Source organism: Papio anubis, chromosome 10, assembly GCF_008728515.1.
Source record: "Papio anubis isolate 15944 chromosome 10, Panubis1.0, whole genome shotgun sequence".
Lineage (NCBI taxonomy): Eukaryota > Metazoa > Chordata > Mammalia > Primates > Cercopithecidae > Papio > Papio anubis.
In genome coordinates, this window is record NC_044985.1 from 122,111,008 (window position 1) to 122,133,639 (window position 22,632).

General features: G+C 51.6%; 1 protein-coding gene across 5 annotated transcripts in view; it reads right to left on the reverse strand.

Annotated features, from left to right (window-relative positions):
* Positions 1-22,632, reverse strand: part of PER2 (period circadian regulator 2) — a 56,265-nt gene that overhangs the window by 17,483 nt on the left and 16,150 nt on the right. For 4 of the 5 annotated variants that reach the window (XM_003908154.4, XM_009183464.4, XM_021924208.2 and 1 more), the window contains 11 exons: positions 16,507-16,755; positions 15,931-15,993; positions 14,737-14,891; positions 11,776-11,897; positions 10,045-10,246; positions 7,452-7,503; positions 6,558-6,700; positions 3,984-4,062; positions 1,448-1,554; positions 694-847; positions 233-341 (listed from right to left, as the gene is read on the reverse strand). In XM_003908154.4, the coding sequence (XP_003908203.2) occupies positions 233-341; positions 694-847; positions 1,448-1,554; positions 3,984-4,062; positions 6,558-6,700; positions 7,452-7,503; positions 10,045-10,246; positions 11,776-11,897; positions 14,737-14,891; positions 15,931-15,993; positions 16,507-16,736 (1,416 nt within the window). In that variant the 5' untranslated portion in view covers positions 16,737-16,755. Of the gene's footprint in view, positions 1-232; positions 342-693; positions 848-1,447; positions 1,555-3,983; positions 4,063-6,557; positions 6,701-7,451; positions 7,504-10,044; positions 10,247-11,775; positions 11,898-14,736; positions 14,892-15,930; positions 15,994-16,506; positions 16,790-16,881; positions 17,007-22,632 lie in introns of those variants that run through there. The other variant, XM_031651644.1, reaches the window with a different exon arrangement.

Sequence of the window (22,632 nt, forward strand, 5' to 3'; positions counted from 1 at the left end):
CAGGGCTGCGGTTCAGACAATGTTGAATGCAAGGCTAGAGAGAGCCAAGGGTACTGTGGACTGTCTCAGACTAGCACAGTCTATGCCCAAACTGTCCCCTGAGGGATGTTCAGAGAATGACAGATGAAGTTGTCTGAGTGGGTATGCCAGGACCAGGGTGCAGAGCCTATGTCCTCTGCAGGGGGCTCTCAGGCTGCTACCTGGGAGGAGGGCATGCAGGCACCACACGCACCTGCAGCAGGAGCCGGTGGATCTGCTCCGTGAGCTCCTGAACGCTGGGGTGCAGGGCCTTCTCCTCTGTGCAAGGGTGGGCTGCAAACACGTCCTCATTCAAAGGGCCCCTGCGTGGTTTTAATTCATCTTGTTAGATGGGGCCCCACAGGAGGACCTCTCTGGCGTGACTGTATAGCCACTACATGCTGCCTGCCTGGGTGGGCCCTCTGCCTCTCCCCTGTAGCCCCCCAGGCTGCTGCCTGCCCACTCCCTACTCGGCCTGAATGAGGTCCCTCCCACCTGGGGCAGAGGACAGGTCACCCCTGCCTACCAGCCTGGGGCTCCAGATTGGTGGCAGGAGGCGAGGTTTCGGTCTTGGCTTCTCAGCCCCTCCCTATACCATCTGTTGCTGGGAGGTAAGGACAGCCCAAGACCCCCGCCCGAGACCCCTGAGCCACCTCAGGCCCTTGGAGCACTCACACCCTGACTTTGTGCCTCCCAATGATGAAGGAGATTTTCCTGCTCCATGGGTTGATGAAGCTGGACCAGCTGGTATCCAGCGTGATGTACTCCCCGTTCCGGGTGCGAAACCGAATGGGAGAGTAGTCGAAAGGCTGCCCGCCCGACTGCAGGACTAGGAGAGCAAAAGCCAGCATTCAGGGGAACAGGGGAGCAAACAGTAGACAGAGACAAGTCAAGATTCACTCAGGCCCGGGATCATTTCCAAACGTTAGGGGTATGAACACTTCTTCAAAGCCACTGCTTTCAGCCTCCCATTTTTGCTGTAGATTACAACCAGGAGGCTGTTTCCAGCAGAAGCGGTTTCATCCCATGTTTCACCTCTGCTAGAGTGTCACTTGCGTCTATGAGGGCTGGGCTTGATGAGGACATGCACTGCACTCCCCTGGCCTGGTCAGAACCTTCCTAGCCACAGATGAATTGGTCTCCCCTCTTCCCATGCACCACTGAAGCCAACAGTAAACATGAGATGCCACAGACTCAGGCCACGGACTGAGAAACAATTGGCCACAAAGGAACTCACATGAGTTTACCCCTCTCTCTTGACTCCACTGGGCACTGCAGTGCCAGGAGTGAGGTGGCGAGGCGAGCGTCTACCACCTGCTTGTCCTTAGCTGATCTGACCTGTCAGAGCTAGACTGGTCCCAAGAAGAAGCCCAAGGGCACACGAACTTCCGCCAAACACTTTAGGAGGTACCGTGAAAAGGGGACCTACTCTTTTTGTGGATGGCCAGCATCAAGGGCCTGTCACTAGGGTGGAGCTGCACGAGCACTGGGGTGTCAATCAGGTCCTGAGGTAGGTAGCCCAGGAGAGGGACCGCCCTGGAAGGCAAGCAGACATGCTAGGATCGGCGTCCAAACAGCAGAGGAGAGTGTCACTAAGAACCATCTTATTCCCTGGAAAGAGAAGATACACTCTAAATCCCACCCCCCACCCCCGGAGGTCAAAATGTGGAAGTTGGACTAACAGAACCAGTTAGACTTCCAATCAATAGCAAACGAAGGTCCAGTGTCCAGGACGCCGAAGGAGGCTCCCTCTGCTGGAGCCTGAGTGCTTCGGCTCTGCGTTTCACCTCCCAAAAGGTAAGTCATGATCATGCTCTTGTTTTCTTCCTTCTGGCATCTTTTTCTTCTTCTGTGTCATTCATTAGTTTGGCCACACGGGGCCTGGCATGGTTTTTTGATTAACAAGTTTTGCCTGGACCTCGGCAAACCCTTTGTATGTGCTTCTTTTCCAGCCTGGTCTCATGTGACTTTGGCCTCAGCATCCAGTTGGTTTACTGTGGCTTCTCTGGAGTCTCGGTGGCTGGCTGGGCCTCTGCCCTGTGTGCTCATGCCTCCTCCCAGAGCTGTGGCTTTGCTCCCTTGCAGGACGGAGCTGAACTTCAGCAGCACCTTCCGCTTCTGTTTGTGTCCGGCGCCCTCTGCCGACTCCGCCGACCATTTCTTCTCCCGAGCTGCCTCTTCACACTTGTTGCATCCAAACCCATGTTTCCTCAAACTCTGCTGCTTGAGGGAAGGTTTTCCCTGTCAATCTTTAGACCATGGTACAGAACTTTCTCAAGGGCCTGGCGTTATTCTTTGATTTCCTCCTTGTCTGAGGCTCTCTCTTCAGGCCTCATGTTTTCCTTTGGACAGGATATATACAATGTTCCTGGCATCGGCCCCATCAAGGCCTTGCTGAAGGACGAAGAGGAAGGAAGAGGAGAGGAGCGGGGGAACAGGAAGGAAACAGAGGGGAAGGAGGAAGAGGAGGGAGAAGAAAGGGGGTAGAGGGTGAAAAGAAGGAGGGGAGGGGAGGGGGAGCCCTGGCCACCTGCTCTGGCTGGCCTTGGGCTCTATGAGCCAGGCCGCACACAAGGCTTCATCAAGGGGAGCTTGCAGGCTGTGGCCCATCACGCCAGGTGCACGTGTCTGCCAACCTCCCTGCACAGGGCTGAGCTGGACACCAAGTTGGCACGGGAGTGGGTTACAGACAGTCTCAGATCTCTGAAGGAAAAGTCTCCCGAGGCTGCTTTACATATACGGCCCCAGGCCCTGTCCTCCAAGATCCTGGTTCTGCAGGGCAGGGTGGTATCCAGAAGCCTGCATCTGCAAACTGGCTCTGCCCCAGGCAGCCCTGTGTACACACCTGAGCCACCTGGAGCTGGAAGTGACGGATCCCTTTTTACCCACAGAGCCTCCCCAGAAGGCTGTGTGGCCCCAACTCCAAAGGTGGGGGCCTGTGTCCCTGGGCCAAGAGTAGAGGAGGGAGAAGCCTTGATCCTCCAGCTTCCAGGAGATGACCTGGTTCATTTTAGGAACCCAGCACGCCGGTGCTTCTTGGTCCACTTCCTGTGCTATCTTCCGAGGTCACTTTTCTGTGACTACTGCCAGTGGCCCACACATTTCTTTCTTTCTTTTTTGTTTTTGGAGACAGTGTCTTTTGCTGTGACCCAGGCTGGAGTGCAGTGGTGCAACACAGTAGCCTTGAACTCCTAGGCTCAAGTGATCCCCCTGCCTCAGCCTCTGAGTAGCTGGGACTACAGGTGCACAACACCACACCCAGCTAATTTTTATTTTTATTTTTATGCAGAGACAGGGTCTTGCTATGTTTTGAACTCCTGGTTTCAAACAGGCTGGTTTCAAACTCCTGGCCTCAAGCGATCCTCCTATCTCAGCTTCTCAGAGTGCTAGGATTATAAGCGTGAGCCACCGCACCCAGCTGGCGCAAGTGTTTTCGGAGTCTTCATGAATTTGTGGAGGAGCTGGGAGAAGATACACGGTGGTGGCAGAAGCCACTCAGAACATGGGTGCCCTCAAATCTCACTAGGATCGGGGGAGACCCAGAAAGAGGGACCTGAATGGGGCTCTGAGGCATGGAGAATATCCTGTCCCCTGGAGAAGCCTCGAGCACACAGGCTGGAAGATGGACTTCTGCTGGGATCCAGCCAATGGCATCTCCAGCTTCCACCCTGATACTGGTCCCAGGCAACACCGCCTCTGTCTGGACCATCGTCTACTCTGAATGGGTTTACATGGGAGAATTAAGACAGGCTCAATTAGAACAATCACCAGCTCTCCAGAAAGCCTCAATTATACCATGTGCATATCTTACAAAGTTTTCAGTGTAATTCCATAGCTATTTAATTGCCTGTATATAAGTTTTTGTCCATTATCACGTAATTATAAAACCAATATGCAGTCTTGGTTTTAGCTAAAGAGCTTTTATATCAAAAACATGAAAAAGGGGGTGGGTCAAGACCACATACCTTTCATCCACATCCTGGAACAAACAATTTGGTGTATGGGTGGTTGTAAAAATTCTCTTTTCAGGAGGTATTCTAGGGGCTGAAAGAATAGAATATTGCACACATTAGTGATCCTAAGAAATACATATTTAATGTTATACTAAAACTACCAGAAAACACCCTGTAGATTCAGAGTAATGAGCAGCTAAAGAAAAAAATTAAACCATGGACTCTGAACAACAGAGCCTGCCACACTGAGAACCCTACGCTGGCTGTGGGATCACCGGCCAGCCTTCTCAGCTTCTACGGAATGCTAGTTTTAGTCTAGTAAATTGAAACTGCCATGTTAACAAAACCACACGGACCACGTAAACGCTACTCTCAGCAAAATAAAGCTGGAAGTCCATCTTTATGATTTTTTTTTTTTTTTTTTTTGAGACAGAGTCTTGCTTCGTTGCCCAGGCTGGAGTGCAGTGGCACGATCTCGGCTCATTGCAACCTCTGCCTCCTGGGTTCAAGCGATTCTCCTGCCTCAGCTTCCCCAGTAGTTGGGACTACAGGCGCGTGCCACCATGCCCGGCTAATTTTTTGTATTTTTAGTTGAGGTGGGGTTTCACTGTGTTAGCCAGGATGGTCTCAATCTCCTGACCTCATGATCCGCCCGCCTCGGCCTCCCAAAGTGCTGGGATTACAGGTGTGAGCCACCACGCCCGGCCCCATCTTTATGATGTTTAAGATGAAACTAGAGTGATCTGACGAATTACTTTTAGAAAAGTGAGTTACATACTTGGATTCAAATTTCTTCTTTTTTTTTTTTTAATGAGACAGGGTCTCATTATGTTGCCCAGGATGGTCTCAAATGCCTAGGCTCAAAAGATCCTCCCACCTTAGCCTCCCAAAGTGCCAGACTACAGACTACAGGTATGAGCCACTGCACCTGGTCTGGATTCAGATTTCTTAGCAAATGCCATTGTACTGGAGAGCTTCACAGTTTAGAAACTAGACAAAGGTGGACAAAGGTGATAGAGTAATTTGCATAAAGTGAGTCATATATCCAAAATTTTCCTCAATTCATGGACAAAACATTCAAAATTTCAACATTTTTCCTTCTTGAAGGAGACTCTGGTAATTTGGGGGAATAACTTGTTGAACCCTAAGTACCCTTTCTAAACCTTACTATTTGGAAAAGAACATTCTGTAAGACATGCAGGAACACATCAAACATTGTGGAGAAAGTCACATACTTAAAATATTTCTATCACTTTTAAGAAGTGCTTTTTTAAAAGGCTGTCAACTTGGCCTGGCGCAGTGGCTCACAAATGTAATCCCAGCACTTTGGGAGGCCAAGACAGGTGGATTGCCTGAGCTCAGGAGTTCGAGATCAGCCTGGGCAACATGGTGATATCCCGTCTCTACTAAAATATTTTTAAAAAAATTAGTTGGGTATGGCAGCATCCACCTGTAGTCCCAGGTACTCGGGAGGCTGAGGCAGGAGAATTGCTAGAACCTGAGAGGCGGAGGTTGCGGTGAGCGGAGATAGCATCACTGCACTACAGCCTGGGTGACAGAGCGAGACTCCATCTCAAAAAAAAAAAAAAGCTGCCATTCACCACAGAGAAGGTGGTGAGCACAGCGCAGAACGGACTCAGCTGGATTCCCCGGGTTCAGCAGCTGCAGAATGCACCTGCCTTCAGAGAATCTGAAGATCATGTGACTTGCTCAGCAGCCATGGTGAGCACCTACAGTTCCTGGCCAGGGATTTCGGCCAATACAAGGACCAAGATGCCACAAAGCAGGATCTTAAGAGGGATCACAGGAAGGACTCATAAAGGTGGCACAATGCCTTGTACCCTCTGCGCTTCAAGAGAAGAACCCAGATATTATTTTGGGGGTGGGGTAGCCAGAAGAGCTAATGGGACCAAGAGGGTCATAGTGAGGCGAGTTGGCCTGACGACTGCCCTCTGCAAGTGAGGTGGCAGCAGGAGCAGAGACCGGGGTCCAGAATGCTGGGCATACAGAGGCACAGCAAGCCTTGTATGGAGGCTGACTCACCTGAAGAGTCATGTCCGTGCATGACTGTCTGGGAGGAAAGGAAATTCCAGGAAAATTTAGGATAGGTCAAGGTGGGGAGGGAGGGATGCCCAGCACTTCATTTCTTGGGGCCTGAGGAACTGTTTGGGGTTCTGGAGCAGGCAGCGACATCAGTGCCCTTCAGAGGGGCCCAAGAGGCTGAGGTATGGGGCAGGGGATGAGGATGGGAGGGATGTGGGGCCCCAGACCTGTCGGGGCTATTCCCACTTTGTGGACAAAAGGCAGAGCAGCCAGGGAAAGGGGAGAAGGGTCACAGCACTGGTGTGCACAGGGGTGAGAGATGCTGGCACCCGATGCCGTGATCTTCCATGGGGAGGGCTGGATGACAAGCAGGGTGTGCTGAGTCTCCAGAAAGATGGAGACCCTGCCCGAGGTGAGGTGCAGAAGCCAAGGGTGGGGAACTGCAGTTGGGAGTCCATTGTATAGATATCATGTTTGAACCACAAGAGTAACTGAGGGGGAGCCAGAGACAACATCTGCCCTCGCCCTGGGCTTGGCTGTTACCTTCATAACCAGAGTGCACTCTCTCTGCCAGCAGAAGGCAGCAAAGCTGACTCTCAGCACCTTGTTGCTCCCGCACCTTGACCAGGTAGGGCGTCATGCGGAAGGGGTGGTAGCGGATTTCATTCTCGTGGCTTTTCTCGACACTGTGGAGAAGGGCCACGCTCAAAGTTTGGAACTGTGACACAGGAACAGTCCCCTGTTCTGTTCCCTCCTCACCTGGGCCCCATGCCACGCTGCAGGGGATATGTACCTCTGCTCTGCCTGAGGAGCTGGGCCTGCTCCCCTGCCCGCTTCAGTCCCTCCCTCAGTCTCATCACACTGAAGGGCAAATCAGAGTCAATACCCCCACCAGTGGGAACGCTCCACAGCCCTTCTCTGGAGCAGCCTGCACTCTGGGTGGGTAAAGCAGACCGGAAAGGTGTGCTGCTCCCTCCAGGACCTCGGCCCTGACTCATGAGGGTGCCAGGGTCTGGTTCAGGGCCACCCCCGACAGTGCGGCTGGATGCTCAATCAGTCACCCTGGTTTGGACCAAGACCCTTGTGGGGAAAGCTGTGGGTCTCTCCCCAGAAAAAGGCACAGACAACCAAAAGATGCAGTGCTTTCAGAAACTCTGTTGACCCTGGGTACAGGCCTTCGCAGGAGACAAAGAGAAAGTACAGGGTCCCCTGGCCACCATTTTCCATGAGGGGCAGGTTAAATCACTCCCCTGCTGGCCGCATTCTTAGCAACCTGTACACATTTAAAATGCAACTGACTGTGTTTTCTGGTAGACTTCAGAAACAGGCGTGCTGGGTCCCTGCAGGCAGGGCTCATGCCCCCCAGCCTCAAGCGGAGCGGCACTGGGGTGAAATGTTTGTATGGTTTTCTATAAGAAAACTGGGAACAAGGTTTACCTGACACGGCAAAAGAAAGATTTCTCCTCCATGCATTCTTGAGTAAAAGAATCTAGAAGAGAGAACCCAAAGTCATTCATCCAGATCAACAACTAAATACACTGTTCCTCATTTCTCACAAACAAAAGAGGAGCAGCAGAATCAAGCAAGAGCCAAGGTGAAAACTGAAAATTTATGGAAGCACAAACTAAATCCTTTATGTAAGAAACCTTCTATTACATTTTTGACTAAAATTACATACACTTCATGAGTGTGGTGCATTGACTAATGACGCCAGAGATTTCGCGCAGGGCGTTTTCAAAGGCGTTGTGATGCTGCCTGCGACATCAGTGTTAACGGCCAGACTGCTCATGGATTGCACTTTCTGCAAACGCCGCCGGTGCTATTTAGACGCTGGCGGTCACTGCTGCACTGTATTTTACTCACGTTTGCTGCAAACGCGGCAGCCTGTGAACACACTCCGCGGTTACACTGCCGAGCGCTGCCAACCGACTGGTACCCATCGGTTGCAGGCCACGCCAGCCAACTGAACACACTCCACACTTTCTGCACCATGCCTGGCTTCCTGACAGACACACTCTGGGATTGCACTGCTGCAAACCGCAACCTACAACTGAACTTTACACTCGATTTTCTTTCTACCGCCACACCAGCCTACAACTGAACCTGCGGTTTTTTCGCTGCCAGGCTTGCGCAACTGGCCAGGCACTCGCGGTGTTTTACTACCGCAAACCTCAGCTAAACTTCCCCGGAGTCCAGAACATCGACAAAGAAAGCTGTGAAGGCCACAGCAGCTACATCTTGGAAGCCAAGCCTCCATGCTGACTTTTGATTAACCGCAGTTCTGGGAAGGCCTTGGAGATTTCATTTACCTACTGTCCCTGAGTAAGAGCAGGTGCTTAAGGTAAATCCTGCCCTGAGGGCAAATTCCTGCCAGTTCCCTCTGAAGCTTGTGTGCCCGTCCCATAGAAGCCCTAGGTCTGGGGGAATGGCACTGGGATCCAGTCTTGTCTCATCGCCACCCACAACACGCACAGCTTCTGTTCTTAAGTCCCTGTTAAATACTTCTTTCTAAGAAACTAAATTTGTCAGCTTCTTTCTTTGGCCACTCAGCTGCCTCAGACTTTGGGGTAGGTGTGCAGAGGTCTGGCCACAGTGAAACAGAAACCCAAACATTTAGTGCTACATAATTTTGGGATAGTCAGTTCTAACAGAAATAACTTGGCATTTAAGGCTTACATTGGTATTTTGGTGAAACAGTAACTTCCTTTAAAATATGAAATGTCTAGTGAAAATATGAAATCAATCAGGCAACCTCATCAGAAATGAAGGAAGAGGTGTTTCCCTAAGAGTTGAAAGGGATTTTAAAAAAAGAAATCTCTGCTTTTGTGGGAATCTAAACTAAAAAAAAAAAAAATCTTAGATCTAGGTCTTTCATATAACATTTCGTCTACTCAAAAGAAATTAGGAAAGCAGGCCGGGCGCGGTGGCTCAAGCCTGTAATCCCAGCACTTTGGGAGGCCGAGACGGGCGGATCACGAGGTCAGGAGATCGAGACCATCCTGGCTAACACGGTGAAACCCCATCTCTACTAAAAAATACAAAAAACTAGCTGGGCGAGGTGGCGGGTGCCTGTAGTCCCAGCTACTCGGGAGGCTGAGGCAGGAGAATGGCATGAACCCGGGAGGCGGAGCTTGCAGTGAGCCGAGATCTGGCCACTGCACTCCAGCCTGGGTGACAGAGCAAGACTCCGTCTCAAAAAAAAAAAAATTAGGAAAGCAGAAGCAATGACTAGTTACAGAAAATGATACAAAATCAGCAGCTTGGAAAGGCCCCTGAGAATTCACCTGGTCCTTGACTTAGCTGGGCAGGGAGGAGCTGGGGCACAGGAAGCCTTGAGGAGAGTGGGGGTCGGAGGCACTGGCAGAGGCCCAGAGGCAGGCACGCCCCCAGCTGGCTCTAGGGACTTGACCAGACCTGGCTGGGAGGGCCTGGCTGGGGAGTGGAGCCTGGAAATGAGGCAGGGTAGATGATAGCTACAGTGGCAGGCCTGGCAGCTAGGAAGGCTGCCACCCACAGTGCAGCACACTTGGCCTGCAGTGCCTCGGGGGCCAGTGGCATCTGCCTAGGGACCTCACAGTCTATATACCCAAAGCCAGCCCTGGTCAAGGCAAAGAACCCTCAGGAAGTCATTCTGGGACATGACCCACTCACTGGTTGTAGCTGCCAAGGTGGTAGGGGGATGCCTGAGTGCAGGGAGCAGGGCGCCTTGCTCATGCTCCCCACTGCCCCCCGACCCGGCCTCCCACGACTGCAACTGCAGCAAGATTCTAGCTTTTCAAAACAACTTCATTTCTAAAATTCTCAACGGTTTCTCTCTCTGAAATGTATGAAAAGACTATTTTAACTAAATTTATTCTGAAGAGATGAACAACTGCTTATCCTTTACCTTTGCCAGAGCAGGCAGCTGGTGGCCCCCACAGGTGGGCTCTGAAAGGTGAGGTAGGGCACCTGCACCACATCTGGGGTGGGCCCAGCTCCTGGCCCCTTTCCAGACCCCAGAGGAAACAAGGCACTACCTCGATGACCTCACCTGCTCCGCTGCACACGCTCCACAAGGGAAGCTTGTACGGGGAGGTGAAGCTGTGGAACACGCCCACATCGTGAGGCGCCAGGAACTCCACAAACTTGGCGTCGCTGAAGGCATCTCTTTTATAGTGAAATATGGATGCAACCTGGTCAGAGATGTACAAGATCTTCCCAGACACCAGGGACACGGCCACAGCAAACATATCCTGAAAAGGAAGAGTAGGGCTCTGGTGACAAGGTCAGACGGGGTTGGCCGCCACATCCGACTCAGGCAGGCAGGCTGGAGGGAGCCGCCCACCAGGAGCATCAGAGGTGGGGGGCTCTCTGAGCCCCTTGCCTAGCCCTGACCAAAAAATCCTATCTTGCCTGTTGACAGAGCAGGAGCATTGCCATCTTGGACAAGCCCCTCATTCTAAAGTTCACCTACATCCAAAGGGCAACAGCCTAATGGCTAAGGTCAACATGACCATAAACCACAAGTACATCTCCAACCAGAAACATTCCAAACTCCTCCCCGACCAGAGACACGCCAGCCCCGAGATAACCCCACTCCAGGGCCCGGAAGGATGCCTGTCCCAAGATAACCTCCCCTCCCAGAGACGGTCCAGCCCCGCCATAAACTCCTCCAACACACAAACATTCCAGGCTTGCGATAAGCCCCTCACCCTGAAACCAACATATACTCTCAGTCTGCAGAGAAAGCGCTCCTGATCAAAATCGGCCAGGAGCGCTTCTCAGGTTTTCACTAAAGGAAACCTGTCTTTGACTGCCAAGCTGCATTTCATGTTTCTTTCCTCTTTAACTCTTACACCTGTTACAGATATTGGGAGGTCCAACATGATATTATTCGCAACAACACATCAGGGTTCTATTGCTGGAATAAACTCCAGCTGTCTCCACCCACTGGAAGGCGCCACTCACCCCACTGTCTTGGACATGGCGCCTGGTGTCCAGGCTGGGTGACAGGGAGGTGGGGGACCCTCTGCTCACTTGGCCTGCCCCAACAATCTCTACCAGCCTTGCTCTCTCCCAGGGTTCTAGGGGCTTCCTGGGGAGCAGAGGTCTCTGGGTGGGCCCCTCCAGCCCACCATGGGCGCTCTGCTGCTGGCTGGCCCTCTGGGCTCAGGGTTGGGGGCTGCCTGGGGGTTACGCTGGAGGAAGATGGGAAGGATTAGGGAGCCCTGTTATGAGGCCAGCTTCACAATGGTCCCAGCACACGTGGGGTCCCCGCTGGCCCTTACATCTGTTCTCACTGGCTGAGAACTCAGGGTGGTAGAGCAGGTGTGTGTGTATGTGGCCCATGCGCCCTCCAAGGGGCCCACCTTTGGGTGTGCTTAAAAATGCATGGTTTTTGGAGTCTCCAATCCCAGCTCCCCTTCATGACCGCAAAGCCCTGGACAAGTGAACTGACTGTCACCAAGTCTGTCTCCTCACCTTGAGGACATGAAAACCCAGAGCCCCCCAGTTCAGTCACAGTGGATTTGTCCTTGTACCCATGAGCTACAGGACAAAGTTGGGCAGGGACGAAGAAGACAGTCTCACAGAAGGCAGAAGTCCAGAACACGAATGCCACTTCCAGAATCACTGACTTCACATTCTTCCTTTTAAAGGTAGGAACTTATCTGCTGAAACCCCAAACGTTCCTGGCCTTATAGCCACTGGCCACTGCTCTGAGCTAGCTCGCCTGGAGGAGGAACTCCCGCCATTTAGAAAGAAACTTCGGGAAGAGGCTTACAGCATTCTTCACAATGTGCTCAGAGGTAACGCTCTCCATCTCCTCCACAGTGTAGGAGGGCACGTCTGATCCACAGGGGTGACCCTCGCTGGACATCAGCAGCTGGTAATACTCTTCGTTGGCTGCAGGATAGACAGTGCTCACACTCAGCGGGCAGAACCCAGCACTTGGCCGGAGATAGTCACTAGCTCTTACGAACTGGGGGCTCTATTTTCTCAAATGAAAAGGTAGGATATAAATCCCGTCTTCCTGGGACACAGAACACACGGATACGCGAAGGCAAAACAAACTCACAAACAGAAATCAGGATATTTTTCCCTGAAACATCAGAAGGCCTTTGATTATAAAATTTTTTAAATGTGGCAACTACATTATTTAAGGTTACATGGTCAGAGTTCCAGCTACCTCTCACGTTCTCCAGAAGGGGCTTCTTTTTTTTTTTTTTTTTTTTTTTTGAGATGGATTTTTGCTTTTGTAACCCAGGCTGGAGTGCAATGGCGCAATATAGGCTCATTACAACTTCCGCCTCCCAGGCTCAAGCAATTCTCTCGCCTCAGCCTCCCAAGTAGCTGGGATTACAGGAACCCGCCACTACAACCAGCTAATTATTCTTGTTTTTGTTTTTCCGCTCTGTCGCCCAGGCTGGAGTGCAGTGGCCGGATTTCAGCTCACTGCAAGCTCCACCTCCCGGGTTCACGCCATTCTCCTGCCTCAGCCTCCCGAGTAGCTGGGACTACAGGCGCCCGCCACCTTGCCCGGCTAGTTTTTTGTATTTTTTAGTAGAGACGGGGTTTCACCGTGTTAGCCAGGATGGTCTCGATCTCCTGACCTCGTGATCCACCCACCTCGGCCTCCCAAAGTGCTGGGATTACAGGCTTGAGCCACCGCGCCCGGCCCCATTTGTTTTGTTTTGAGATGGAGCCTCACTCTGTCGCCAGGCTGGAGTGCAGTGGCGTGATCTCACCTCACTGCAACCCCCACCTCCCAGGGGTTCAAGCAATTCTCCTGCCTCAGCCTCCCAAGTAGCTGGGACTACAGGTGCATGCCACCACGCCGAGCTAATTTTTGTATTTTTAGTAGAGATGAGGTTTCACCATGTTGGCCAGGATGGTCTCGATCTCTTGACCTTGTGATCTGCCCGCCTTGGTCTCCCAAAGTGCTGGGATTACAGGCGTGAGCCACTGTGCCTGGCCTCCAGAAGGTCTTTAATCATTATGGTACATCCACGTTTCCACACAGGACCACATGGCAACCCCTGCACATCTGACTCCCTGGGTGATGCCATCAGACACCCCCATCCAGGCAGAACTGACTGCTTAAAAAAATAGCAGGCACAAGAACATTTGAAAGAAAGTTTTCAAAATAGAATCTGAAGAGGAGGGGGCCACTCCATCTGAGTTCCCACGCCATCCTGGCTTATCCAGTGGGCTCTGGGGTGACAAGCCTGTCTCTGGGTGTCGGTGCTCACGGCCACAGTGGCCCTCATTCCAGGCGGGAGCAAAGGGGCCAGCTCGAGGCTGCCACTTGCCCTCAGGGCTCAACAGGCCCTGGATACATGAAACCTGGGGCTGTGTTAGGAGACTGACCCAGGATTCTGCCATGCATGTGCTTCTTGCGATGTGGTGAGGAGACCTTTGGATCCACAGCTGGGTCTCATCTGCTTTCAGTTTTGCCACCTTCAGTAATTTCAGAAACAGGCACATATCTGAGTATGCTCTGAAATCAAGATATAAACTGCTGGAAAGTCTGGAAAATGTCCATGTGGCAGAGCTTCTGAGCTCTGAAGTTACTGCAGATGCCAACAGGGAAACACCTTAAATGGACATAATCACTTGAGAACAGAGCACCCCAACTGATCAGAATGAACTTTCCCTTCCAGCTCCTCCTTCTGGAAAACGGGGCCTCCATGGCCACACAGGCCCAGAGCGGTGCCCTCCATGGCAGGGTGCTCATCCCAGGGGCACCAGATTTTATATTTAGACCTGACCAGCAATGACGAGCAGCCGAGGCACCTTGTTCTGTCTGTATCAACCCTCACCAAATGGACAATGGGATTAGGGAGGAGCCTGCAGAGAAACTTATAGGACACCCAAAGACAACACCCAAAAATGCAAGTCCAAGCTAGCACATGGCAGAGCAACCCTTCTACACCTGGCTCAAGGGACCCCAGAGATGAGTGCTGATGACCTGCTCACTGCTGATGAAAAATTACTGAAATATTTAAAAATATGAAGACTGCTTGAAATATGAGTTTATACCCATGATTACTAGTGAAGAACTTTGTCCTAACTGTATGCTGTGCTTTGAAACGACTGATGATAATAGAATACAGCTACTGCTTCACCTTAAGCCTTTCAGATTTTTCTTTTATGCACGTTTTTAATGTAAAAGATCCACCAGCCCCTCAGTGCATGTGTGCAACACATGAAAAGGCACAGCTCCACGGAATCGGGAGGTGCTCACACATCAGCTGGCAGGAGGTGTGAAGATGCTCTGCGGGGCACCTTCCTTCCCCACCCTGGCTCACACTGATGGTCTCTGCCTGCTCGTCACAACAGACCAACACAGCTGAGGAATTCTTCAAAGTTCCAGAGCTGGTTGTTTCCACTGTAAAGAAAAAGGCCAGGCCAGGCACAGTGGCTCACACCTGTAATCCCAGAACTTTGGCAGGCTGGAGTGGGAGGACTGCTTGGGTCCAGGAGTTCGAGACCAGCCTGGGCAACATAGTGAGACCCCATCTCCACAAAAAATGCAAAAATTAGCTGGGCGTGGTGGTACATGCCTATGGTCCCAGCTACTCAGGAGGCTGTGGCAGGACAATCGCTTAAGCCCGGAAGTCGAGGCTACAGTGAGCTGTGATAAGCCTCGAGTTTTAGAAAGTCAACACAATCTGAGCTATAATTTGGGGGGATTTAAAACATATTTCTATAGGTTTGGAGCAGATGTGCGAGGTCGACGTACCTTTCACCTGCTTCACACTCCTGAGGGCGTACTTCAGGGTGGCCAGCGTGCTAGCCTTGCCCTTGGCCTTCTTGTCTGCAGGGAGGTGAACCTTCAGCTCCTTTAGTGTTTTTATCAGTTCTTTGTGTGTGTCCACTTTCGAAGACTGGTCGCTACTGCAGGATTCAAGAAAGAGGCAGCCAAATGTTAGCTTCCTAGGTGTCCTTTCCTGAAGAAACGTGCCTCTTGTCCATTTTCTCAGCCTCGGCTCTAAAGACGTTTTGATCTGGATGGTCCTTTGTGGGGCTCTGCAGGACATTTAGCAGTATCCCTGGCCTCACCCACAATAGACCAGGAAGACCACAGCCAAGTATGACAATCAGCGCTATCGACAGACAATGCCAGATGGTTCTTGCTGGGAGACAAATTGTACCTGGTCAAGAATCACCGCTCTAACCCAACTGAATGCTGGAGAAGTCCCTCCAGCTGTGTTCTTTTCCGCCATGGGTTAGAGCTAGGCTTTGCTCAGGAAAGGATACTGGCCGACCCACAGTCTGGTGCAGTGGACTGTGCCCTGAGTTGTGCCCTCCTTCCCTGCCCCAGGTAAAGAAGGACTGAGTGATGGGATTACAGAGGACAGCACAGTGACTTCCTGGGACATAAAAGTGAGCCATGAACAGAGAAAAGAGGATTGTGGAGAAGGGTCTTCAAACATTAATTGAGGATACAGAGATGTTAGAGAGACAGGACAGCAGGGCTGATGAAGATGGGCCTGTTCGGAACAGAGGGTGCAGAAGGAATGATGGAAATCAAGGTTTCTCAGGCAATGCAAAGTGCCCACAGGTCCTGGACTAGGAGCCGGGTTCTGCTCTAGAGGTGACAGGAAAATTGACATAGGGTAAGTTTGTTACAAACACCTAAGAAGGGTGAAGAATGTTCTAGATGAAAATGCCCAAGACTCAGGCAAAGTCGGTTTCGAGTAGAGCTGGGAGAAGCTAAAGGTACTGGAGTGACATCCTGGGGGCTCTGGATGGCGAGGGGACACAGTCACTGTCTGAAAGGCCAGGGTAAGGCTGGGTTCATACTCACACAGCCACACAGACGGGTTTTAGCAGAGCTTAAAAAAAGCCACGTCATTCCCAAAAAACTAACCTCCAATAAGAAGTCTTTCAATTTCTCTAAAAACTCTGTGTACGAAGTTCTAATTGGCCTTACCTGCAGCCACTTGTAGATGGGTTGTGTTCAGATTTTGTAATCATCAGGCTAAAGGCATCTGGACTATGAAAACAAGAAATAAAAGCAAAATTTAGACAACTGTATGCTCCAGACACATCTTCCCCTGCCACCCTACCAGTGATAACAGGTTAGATAACACCATGGTAAGACAACTTTTAAAAAATACAAGGTTAAGATAAAGCTGGAACATAAAACTTTCAGACATGAGAAAAACTAAGTACCAGGACACAGAAACACATGACAACAGGGACCAGTTCCTTTTCTATAAACCGCCCAGTGTTGTATAAGCAGCCGCTGGCTGGGTTACCCACCACTGCTACCTCCCAAGATCTCCTTATGCTACCCAGTACCTGTCTGTTGGCAACTGGATCTACAAAATCAACAGGGCCTCATTATAAGGAAGGACAGACACTGGCACATTTTAATCATTTTCAAAAATCTTGAAAAACTTGATAATCATGATTTAAAGATTGCAAAAGCAATCAAATCACAGCAGAAATAAGCCACTGAGGAAACAACCTGCCCAGCCTCCATCTGGCCAGAGGCTGAACTCACCTCTGGTGGGCATCCGGTGGCTCCACCAGCATCCCCAGCTCCTTCCCGCTGTCGTCACAGTCACTGCCCTGCGAGTCCCGCCCCGTGGAGCAGTTTTCGTTGGTCTCATGTCCACTTGAGCCACTGCTCATGTCCACATCTTCCTGAAGTGGGACCTGGCTGGGCTGGGGCTCCATGGGCTCCTTGGTGGGGTTACTGGGGCTGGGGGGAAATTCCGCGTATCCATTCATGTTGGGCTCTGGAATGAAGCTGGCAAACAGAGGGATGCTGTCAGGCAGAGCACCCGTTTGACTCTTTCTGTTACTAATGAAACTGCAGTCATGTTGGGCTCTGGAATGAAGCTGGCAAACAGAGGGATGCTGTCAGGCAGAGCACCCGTTTGACTCTTTCTGTTACTAATGAAACTGCAGTCTCTTTCTTTCTTCTGTCTCTCTCTCTCTCTCTCTTTCTTTCTTTCTTTTTTGGAGACAGGTCTGACTCCTTTGCACAGGGAATGCAGTGCCTGGGCTCAAGCGATCCTCCCACCTCAGCCTCCAGGGTAGTTGGAACCACAGGCACTCACCACCATGCCTGGCTAATTTTTTGTATTTTTGGTAGAGACAGGGTTTTGCCATGTTGCCCAGACTGGTCTCGAACTCCTGAAGTCAAGCGATCTGCCCGCCTCAGCCTCCCAAAATGTTGAGATTACAGGCCAGCTGTGGCTAGCCGCACCCAGCCAAAACTGCCCTTTCATTGCAATCAATCACACACATATTAGTTCATCACATCACTTATTTGTTCTTATTGACAGAGCTCCTATCTGCCATGGATTAGGAAGAGGGTTGAATGAGGCAGCCTCAGCCCCCGACACAGAGCTGCTGGAGGCCTCATCAGAAGGCAGACAAGAGCACTGACAGCCACCGCCCGGCCTGTGGAGTGCTGGGAAAAAACAAGAGCACTGACAGTCACCGCCCAGCCTGTGGAGTGCTGGGAGAAGCACACAGTCCCTCTGAATGGGTGATCTGCCTTTTATAAACTTCCCCAGATGATGGTGGGGTAGGGGAGCCGGGTTCAGAAATCTTGGCCATTACACACGGCACAGTTACAGGAGGAGGAGCCAAGGCTAGCAGGAGACATGGAGACAGACAGGGCTTGTTGGCTAAAGAGGGCAGAGGGGCCTGGCAGGTGTGGAACCCTCCCAGCAGCTCGGGAGTCCCAGGCCCCGCAGGCATGTACAAGTGGCATGGGGAGGGACCAGGACAATGTGAGTTCACATTTACTAGGAATGGTTGGGAGCTGCTGAGGCACTCTGAGTGCCAGGCCCACGGAACTCAGCTCGCATTTGGACAGGCTCACACTGCTGTGCTGGACAGAAGCTTTACCTCAGCACTTTGGGGTAGGTGGGTGGAATGGCTGAAAAAAGACAGACCAGTGATCATCCTGGACACGAACTGAGGGGGTAAACAGAGACAGGCAGTAGGGAGGGGTGGGACTGATTAGCAGGTGGGAGGCCAAAATACCATCCTGGGTCCTCCTTCTTCACCTAGTGATGTCCCCCCATCCCCAGCACAGCGTTTTCAGCAGGGTCCCAGCAGAAAACAGGCACCCACTCAAGCAGGGCACTGGAGAGAGCCAGATGAAGGCCCTGCTTGACACAAGTGGTCATGCTTAACGAACACAGCTGTGAGGCTCTGGGGTGATGCTGCTGACTACAGACATGATGCTAAGCACCCAACACACAGCCTTCCCAGCAACTCTGGATCACTGTCTACATGGTGTGCAGGGGACTGTTCTACAGAGGTGCCAACAGAGGTGGGTAGCTCACCCCAGACCACACAGTAGCAGATGACAGCCCTGGATTCCAGGCCTGCCGGCATCTGAAGATGGAACCCCACCCTACAACCAGGCTTGGCTACGCGGGGACCTCCTGCTTCCTGCCACTGCACTGTGCTCGGCCCCAACTCTGGTCCAGTGTGGCACTGCCACTTCTGCATGGCATCCGTCTGGCCCTTCCCAGGGCAGGCGGAACAAGGGGAGAGAAGGGTTTCTAGATTCCAGACCCCAAATCTTGTGAAACATCTTATGCTCCAATTCCCATCTAGCTCTGGGAGAGCCTCCCTTTCCACCTCCTTCCCACCAGAACCCACGTGAAATGACCAAGGATCATACAATTGGTTGGGGGGAGGGATTATTTTCAGCAGCCCTAGAAGTCCCAATCATTCGCCACAAAGTGAAGATCCGTCCTGCTGCTTGTCGCTCAGATGGAAGGAGCATGAAGAGTGCACTGGAGTCCAAATCCCCCTGAGGAAGTGGCTAGTGCTGAGATCCCTGCTATCCCCCGCCATGGAAGAAGATGGCCTGAACCACGGTCAAGGCTGGACTGTCAAGAGCTCTACTACCAGGAAGATGCTTCGTGGGGAAGCTGTGGGAGAAGAACGGACACCGGAACAGAAATCCTGTGGGAAGGAGAGGTTCTCCTGGACACGCTTCACCCACTGAACACCCCCAGGTGCCCTCCCCTACAGGGCGACTCTGAGAAAGGGCTCGAAACCATCCAGCAATACTGAGGGCCGCACACACAGGGAGCCGGATTCCAACAGCTGGCCCTAGGAACTGAATGGCTAAGCTCCAACGAGAGCCTTCAGCACCCCCTTCCCCAGGTCAAGTCCGTTCACAGGTGAGCCACTCCGGGACAGCCTGGTGAGAGGCAGGGCTCACGAAGAGTCCACCCACATCAGTGTCTGGAGAACAGCAGGGCTGACTAGACCTTGCCTTGTTCAAAAACTAATAAACAGAAGAAAGCCAATACGGGGCTGTGGAAAAGACACACAGCAAAGACAACTGAACACAACCCTCATGCCACAGAGGAAGCAGCAAATTAGGACAGCATCTACTTTTCATCCTAAAAATACAAGAAGTGATGGACTCAATGAAACAAGTAATGAGGGATGCGATAAGGCCACACAGTCTGACATGAAAATGCCACATTAGAATGGAAAACTAGGAAGGACAAAGTTCAGAGTCAATAAAAAGAAAATGGCTTCAGTGACAGGGAGGAGACGCATGAGAAACTTTTAAAATGCAAAGGGAAAGGAGAAGGGAAGAGAGACGGAGGAGGGCTGGGTTTTACCTGCGGATTACAGCTCTTTCTGAAAGAGACGAGAACAATAAACCAGAAACCATAATGAGCGAGACACATAGAGAACCATCCTGAGCCAAAGACAGAGCTGAATCTGCCAATCAAAGGACAGGAGTCCAACGCCTAACTGCATCTAGATGACAAACAGTATCTCCAAGGATAAAGAAAATCCTATCAACATTCAAAGAGAACAAACAAGTTACCCATAAAAGATGAAAAAAATCATACTAGTCTTGGATATCTCTTCAGCAATATTAAATTTCCAGAAGACAATGTCTACTTTTTTTTTTTTGAGAGAGAGTCTCGCTCTGTCAACAGGCTGGAGTGCAGTGGTGCAATCTTGGCTCACGGCAACCTCCGCCTCTGGGTTCAAGCGATTCTCCTGCCTCAGCCTCCTGAGTAGCTGGGACTACAGGCGCACACCACCACACCCAGCTAATTTTTGTATTTTTAGTAGAGATGGGGTTTCACCATGCTGGCCAGGATGGTCTCGCTCTCTTGATTTCATGATCTGCCCACCTCAGCCTCCCAAAGTGCTGGGATTATAGGCGTGAGCCACCGTGCCCAGCTGTCTATATATATTAATAGCTCTGAGAGGAAAAGCTTATGGTCAAAGGGAGGAAATCTCAATTACAGGATACTTGATTGTGGGTTATATAGCTGGTTTTATCAATATCCTGAGTCATATAAAACCCAAAATGCCAGCGTCATTCCACTTAAAGTCAGGAACAAAATAAGCAAGTCTATTACTCCTGTCTTTGTTTGTTTACATTTTATGGCAGTTCTAGCAAATTCAATGAAAGATGAATAGTAATACCTTTTGGGAAGAGAGAGACTAAGCACGAAGACTGCCTAGGCCATTCCCACAAAGAGAAACACCAAAGATTTGTGAATTTGTAGAGACAGGCTCAACCTCATTAGCATCAGGAAAATGCAAAGGATGAGGTTATCACGCCTATCAGGTTGCCAAAAATTGACAGGACTGCTCACCCTAGCGTTGGTCAGGTGGAGGAGTGGCTCTTGAGTATGGTGGTATAGTAATAGGGTATTTCTGGAGAAAAATTTGAGTTCACAGCAACGTTTATAATCTGCATAGTCTTCCCACCTCCAGGAATCCATTGCAGATAAGTGCTTATTTATGTGCCCAGAGATGTGTGAGCACGGAATATAAGAATCTGGAAAGAACCATCAACAAGGAGGCTACGCATCCTGTCCACGATCATCCTGGCCAGGAGCCAGCCTCAAATTCCAAACTGGTCCCGTGCCTCCACCTGGCCCTGCTATGGTCAACACAGCATCTAGAGCAATCCTGGTGAAGGGGCTTAGCTTACACCTGGCCTGTACTCAGACCCTTGCTCAGAGCACAGCTCTAGTGGGCATGAGGGCCAGAGGCTCTGCAAGTCCAGCTCCTGCAATCTCCTGGGCATGTCCTGTTAACTGCCCACCCCTTGGCCCCAGCCCTGTGTGCTCTGACCACAGGGACTCTGCACTTGCTGCTCCCTCGTGCCCACAGCCCTCTTCCTGTAGATGCCCTGGGCAGCCTGCATGAACAGCACTGCCTCCCCACCAGCTCCTTCTCTGTGCCCTGCACTCCTGCTCTGTGGGCTTTCCTTGCCAGCACTGAGGGGCGGGCTGTTTACTGCCTGCCTCCCCTCTGGGACCTAAGCTCCATGCGGGTAGGGGTTTGAGTTGGTCACTACTGGATCCCCAGGCCCTGGCACGTACTGTTGAAGACACAAACCTGGGACATCCATGCTCCGAATACTATACACCCACTAAAAGGACGGAGGCCAGAAACACTGATGTGGGGAGAGTCTCAGACATAGATGAACAAGTCCAAGAACAATAAATAATGACAACAATAAAAAGGACAGATGGCACTCAGGCAGGGCCCGCCTGGTGCCAGCAGTTTCCCACTGACTTGCCCTTACTCGCTTAGCACTGAGGCCTGGCACTGGGGCAGACAACAGAGCAGACATCTTTCCTGCCCTCAGGGAGCTTACATTAGGGGGAAACAGACAATAAATAAGAAAGTAGAATATACAGTACAGCAGGCAACTAGCAAGGGGGAATAGAGGGGCTGGGAGTGACATTTCAGTGAGGGTGGCCTCAGGTGTAGGTGGCATTTGGCAAGGACCTTGCACTTGAGCCCTCATGTGTGAACTGACTCAGAGTCCCTGGGCTTCGCTCTCTCAGGCTGGCAGTCGCGTGCTCCAGCAGCTCCTTCTGGCTTCACACCTGAGGCTGGGACTGGGTGTCTCTGTCTCTGCCTGCCCTGTGTGGACTCAGACAACGTGCCACTCCACTGTGGGGGTCCTTGCTGCCCCTCACTGTCCCGGCTGCCGCCAAAGGGTCTGATGAGGCAGCTGGACAGGAGGGAGAGCTCACGTGCTGGGCAGGAGGCAAGGTGGCGCTGGCAGAAAATGCCGCCTCCGTCTCTCCCTCAAACGGACTGTTCTGAAGTTGTCTTTCTTTCCTTCCTTCCTTTTTTGGGACAGGCTTTCTGAAGAGGTCCCAACAGGGTGAGCAGCCAGCTGTGTGTGTCTGTAAGGCAGAGCCTCATCTCAGCAGGGTGTCATCTTCTGTGTGCTTTCTAGACTTTTCTTCCTCACCTCCCTTTTCCTTTTCTACTGCTACCCTGGGACTGCAATTCCCAGTAAAGGGCTCACCTCAGACTCCGTTCTCAAGAGAGCCTGAAGGCAGAGCTGGAGAGCGTGGAGAGTGGGCTACCAGAGGAAGAACAAGGAAGAACATTCTAGGCAGGGGGACAGCACACACAAAGGCCCTACAGCAGGCGAGCACCTGACCTGTCTGAGGATGGTGCACGAGGCTGGAGCAGAGCGGGCAGGGGTAGGAGGGCGGCAGCAAGGCCAGATCACGGAGTGCCCTGCGGGGGCAGAGTCAGGACTCCCATAGGAAACCGTGCAGAGTTCTGTGCAACAAGATGTGACTTACACTTCAATGGAGTTGCAGGGTTGAGGCAAGGTGGAAACAACGGGACCTCTCAG